The sequence below is a fragment of the Puma concolor genome, chromosome B1 (genome assembly GCF_028749965.1).
Source record: "Puma concolor isolate L17-30 chromosome B1, mPumCon1.1.hap2, whole genome shotgun sequence".
NCBI lineage: Eukaryota > Metazoa > Chordata > Mammalia > Carnivora > Felidae > Puma > Puma concolor.
Window position 1 is genome coordinate 65,432,494 of NC_141670.1, and position 4,910 is coordinate 65,437,403.

At 41.3% G+C, this 4,910-nt stretch overlaps 1 protein-coding gene across 1 annotated transcript; it reads left to right on the forward strand.

Annotated features, from left to right (window-relative positions):
* Positions 1-1,210: 1,210 nt before the first annotated feature.
* Positions 1,211-3,878, forward strand: TKTL2 (transketolase like 2). The gene has a single exon (XM_025921863.2). It carries the CDS (start codon positions 1,280-1,282, stop codon positions 3,155-3,157), a length of 1,878 nt encoding a protein of 625 aa, XP_025777648.1. The 5' UTR covers positions 1,211-1,279; the 3' UTR covers positions 3,158-3,878.
* Positions 3,879-4,910: the final 1,032 nt, after the last annotated feature.

Below are 4,910 nucleotides of genomic sequence, written 5' to 3' on the forward strand. Positions count from 1 at the left end.
TGCAGCCTGGACATGAGATTTTTAAAAAACTCTCCAGATGATTCTAAACTAAAACCAGTATTAAGAACCACTAGTGTTAAAGTCTATTTGCAGTTTATCTGTTCTTAACTAAGACTAAACATTGGCATCAACAGGTGCATTTAAAAATATACAGCTTCCCAGACTCTATTCCCACACATTCAAATTACTCAATTTGGGATGGAACCAGGGCATTGTTTTGTTGTTGTTGTTCCCTATGTCATGATTTTGATATGGAGTCAATGCTAAATACTATTGCTCAGGAATCAAGATAGTTACCATGGCAGCATGAAAAGGGACATAATGTCGTATTTTTGTTTTTCTGATGACACACAATGACCCCCACCTGCTAGAAGAGCTCAGTGTCACAAATTTAGTTTTATAATTAATGTAAGTAAATTAGTTTTATATTAAAAATTACTCAAAGTGGGGCGCCTGGGTAGCTCAGTCAGTTAAGCCAGGGACTGATTTCCTCTCAGGTCGTGATTTCACCATGTGTGAGCTCAAGTACCCCATCGCGCTCCACGCTAACAGTGGGGAGGATTCTCTCTCTTCCTTTCTGTTCTTCCACTGTTTGTGCTATCTTTCAAAATAAATAAATAAACTTAAAAAACAATTACTCATGGTAACGGTTATAGCATTTTAGGGTATACTGGGAAAATTGCGGTACTAGATACTCTGCCACTGAGTGGTTTTAAATTTGTTCTTCCTGCAACTTTTGTCCAAATAAGTCATTGTACTTCTCTGAGTCAGAGACAGAATTTTCAGTTGTTCTGAGAAAGTCTTTGTTGGCATAGTGTTACCATATTGGCTATATTGAAAGCGACTTTGGGTCATTTCTATTAATACCCAGCTGTGAAGCAGTGGACAAATCTTGGATGTACGCAGAATGCATTAAAAGAAAAGCACAACCTCATAAATTTCTCCATATAATACATAGAAATGAGAATGATCCCTTTTGAATTTATAACAGGAGGAAAGGTATAAATAAATTTAATTATTTTTAATAATGTTGAACATTAAGTGACACAATTAAAATAAAAGTACATTCCATTGAGTGCAGAAGGACACGGCCGTGCGCGGAAGAAGAAAGGTGCACAGCGACCCTGAGTCTCGCGACAAAGCCTCTCCTCCCGTGGCTCTTGCCGTTGGCGGAGCTCACTTCCTGGAGTAGGCGGGGCCAGGGGCGGCGGTCACGTGACATAACGGTGAGGGGTGCGCAGGCAGCGTTTGCCCTGAGCCGACCGGTGAGCTTACCGTCATGGCCAACGACTGCAAGCCTGATGGGAACACCGTGCAGGTGCTGCGGGACGTGGCCAACCGCCTGCGAATCCATTCCATCAGGGCCACATGTGCCTCCGGCTCCGGCCACCCCACTTCATGTTGCAGTGCAGCCGAGATCATGTCCGTGCTCTTCTTCCACACCATGAGGTATAAACAGACAGACCCAGGACACCCTGATAACGACCGATTCATCCTCTCGAAGGGCCATGCTGCTCCAATCCTCTATGCCGCTTGGGCAGAGGTGGGCAACATCAGTGAATCTGACTTGCTGAGCTTGAGGAAAATTCACAGTGACTTGGAGGGACATCCCACCCCAAGAGTGCTGTTTGTTGATGTGGCAACAGGATCACTTGGGCAAGGATTAGGTGCCGCGTGTGGAATGGCTTATACTGGCAAGTACTTCGACAAGGCCAGCTACCGGGTGTTCTGCCTCATAGGGGATGGCGAATCTTCAGAAGGCTCTGTCTGGGAGGCCTTGGCCTTTGCTTCGCACTACAATTTAGACAATCTCGTGGCAGTCTTCGACGTGAACCGCTTAGGACAAAGTGGAGCCACGCCTCTTGAGCACTGCACAGACATCTATCAGAATCGCTGTGAAGTCTTTGGGTGGAATAGTTACCTAGTGGATGGCCATGATGTGGAGGCATTATGCCAAGCATTTTGGCAAGCGGCTCAAGTGAAGAACAAGCCCACTGCCATAGTTGCAAAGACCTTCAAGGGCCGGGGTATTCCAGATATTGAGGATGCAGAAAATTGGCATGGAAAGCCGATGCCAAAAGAAAGAGTAGATACAATCATCAAATTAATTGAGAGTCAGATACAGACCAACAGGAATCTCATACCAAAACCTCCCATTGAAGACTCACCTCAAATCAGCATCAGCAATATAAAAATGACCTGTCTGCCTGAATATATAGTTGGTGACACGATAGCTACCAGGAAAGCATGTGGTTTGGCTTTGGCAAAACTGGGCCATGCAAATGAAAGAGTTATTGTCCTGGATGGTGACACAAAAAACGCCACCTTTTCTGAGATATTCAATAAAGAGCACCCTGAGCATTTTATTGAGTGTTTTATTGCTGAGCAAAACATGGTGAGTGTGGCACTAGGCTGTGCCACACGTGGTCGAACCATTGCTTTTGTTAGTACCTTTGCTGCCTTTTTGGCCAGAGCATTCGATCAGATAAGGATGGGAGCCGTATCTCAAACCAATATCAATCTTATTGGTTCCCACTGTGGGGTATCCATTGGTGACGATGGACCCTCCCAGGTGGCCCTGGAGGATCTAGCCATGTTCCGAAGTATTCCCAACTGTACCGTTTTCTATCCAAGTGATGCCATCTCAACAGAGTATGCTGTTTATCTGGCTGCCAATACCAAAGGAATGTGCTTCATTCGGACCAGCCAACCAGAAACTGCAGTTATTTATACCCCACAAGAAAATTTTGAGATTGGGCAGGCCAAGGTCATCCGCCAGAGTGTCAATGACAAAGTCACAGTTATTGGAGCTGGAGTTACTCTGCATGAAGCCTTAGCAGCTGCTGACAGTCTTTCTCAACAAGGTATTTCTATCCGTGTCATTGACCCATTTACCATTAAACCCCTGGATGCTGCCAACATCATCTCCAATGCAAGAGCTACAGGTGGCCGGGTTATCACAGTGGAGGATCACTACCGGGAAGGTGGCATTGGAGAAGCTGTATGTGCAGCTGTCTCTAGAGAGCCTGACATCCTTGTTCATCAGCTGGCAGTGTCAGAAGTGCCTCAAAGTGGAAAACCTGGTGAATTGCTGGATAACTTTGGTATCAGTGCCAGACACATCATAGCAGCTGTGAAAAATACTTTAATGAACTAAAATAGCTCATTTCTTAGAGTTAGTCTGTTGGCTGGCTTTGCTTTGATCTTAAAACACGGCATCTTTATATTACATTCATGATTGTTGTTACTAAACCATCATTTATATCTATGCCATTGTGGTTTTTTTAAGAGAGAGACATTAATCTGTCACTGTGTATACAGATGTTGCTCTTATTTTTTAATCATTAAAGTAGCTTATAACATTTTGGGTAACAGGAATAGCAAACAAAACAACCACCTCAAACAAAGTTTTCTGGAAGACTACAAATAACTGCACTGAGAATCAACATAGAGGTAATAGTTTCGCAAATGTATGTAATTTCCTTGTAAGTAAAAAGAAAAAAAAAAAAGAATTTAATTGTACACTTCAATAGTCCAGGTTCTGAGGCAAGTTCCAGCTTTCATGGAATGCTATTGTACCTGCAGCTTCCTGGATAATGTTTGACTGCAATTGCCTTAAAATTTCCTCTGATGTCTGCCTCATCTCTCCTCTACCATTTAGAAGCTGTTGAGCAGCACTAAACGTGTATATGATGTACTGGACGGCATGTGGTGACTGTTCCATAAAGAGATGAAAGCATAACTAGTTTTCGTTTGTGTCCTACACTGTTCTGTGAGGTTTTAGAAATGTTTCCTTTTGTCAGTGACCAAACCAGACTGCTAACTTGATTATACTCATGTAAGGATACTGACATCAATGTAATAAAGCATTGAAAAACTATCAGCTTTATTTAGTTTGTGCCATGCATGTATGATTTGGCTTCTCCTTGATATTGTGTCTAAATCAGAAGCAGAAAGAGGCGTGTCCCCCCACGGAAATCCTGGAAAAAGGTCCAAGCTCTAGGTAAATCACTAGAGAATAATGTGTGGGCGGAAAAACATCTCTGAAGCAGGCTCCTTACTTTTAGCTGTGAAAACATAAATTATTTGGCTGGAATATAAGAAAAAAGTGCCAATCAGATAAACTGAAGGGAAACCTGAGGTCCAAAACTAAATGTAAAATTACTCTGGTATATCAGATTAATTCTGTATTTTTATTGCTTTCATTAAGTGCCCTTATTAAGTTCCTTGGAGGTATCACCAATTTGTGTCAGGAATTGTTCTAGAAGGTATGGTAGAGATAAAAAAAAATACTAACCTAGGAAGCAGAGAGATCTGGGGCTGCTCATTTTACTAGTGCCTTTTTTCTTTGATCGTGTTCTAGTTTCTTCTTTTGAAAATTGATCGTGATAATTACTCTATTTCATAAGATTTAAAAATTACTTTGTAAAAATAAAAAGTTGCTATAGGACCACTGCGGAAATTTAGAAACTACAAATAAGGAAAAAAAAAATCCCTCACTTATCACCAAAACCCAAATCCATTTCATTGCACTTCTCATCTGGGATCTATAACTGAATCTTCCATATAGTCATTCCCATATAGTAACATCAATCAAATATTACATGTATCTATGAGTGGGGTACTGAATAATAGTCTCCATCCCTAATTTTTTCAAAGTTTAGGGATAACACTGATGCAGACACACAATAAAATAAATTGCTAATGCAAAATTACTTGTTATAATTTGCACATACTGGGAAGGAGCTTCAGCTTTTAGGGCTTAAACATAACTGTGGGATGAAAAATGATCTGTTTCCAACCCTACATGCATAAACACACCTTTAAAAATGACAATAGATCAGGGGTTTTTGTGGGTTTTTTGCTTTTTTTGGTTTTGTTTTGTTTTGTTTTATAATGACTAATGGGAT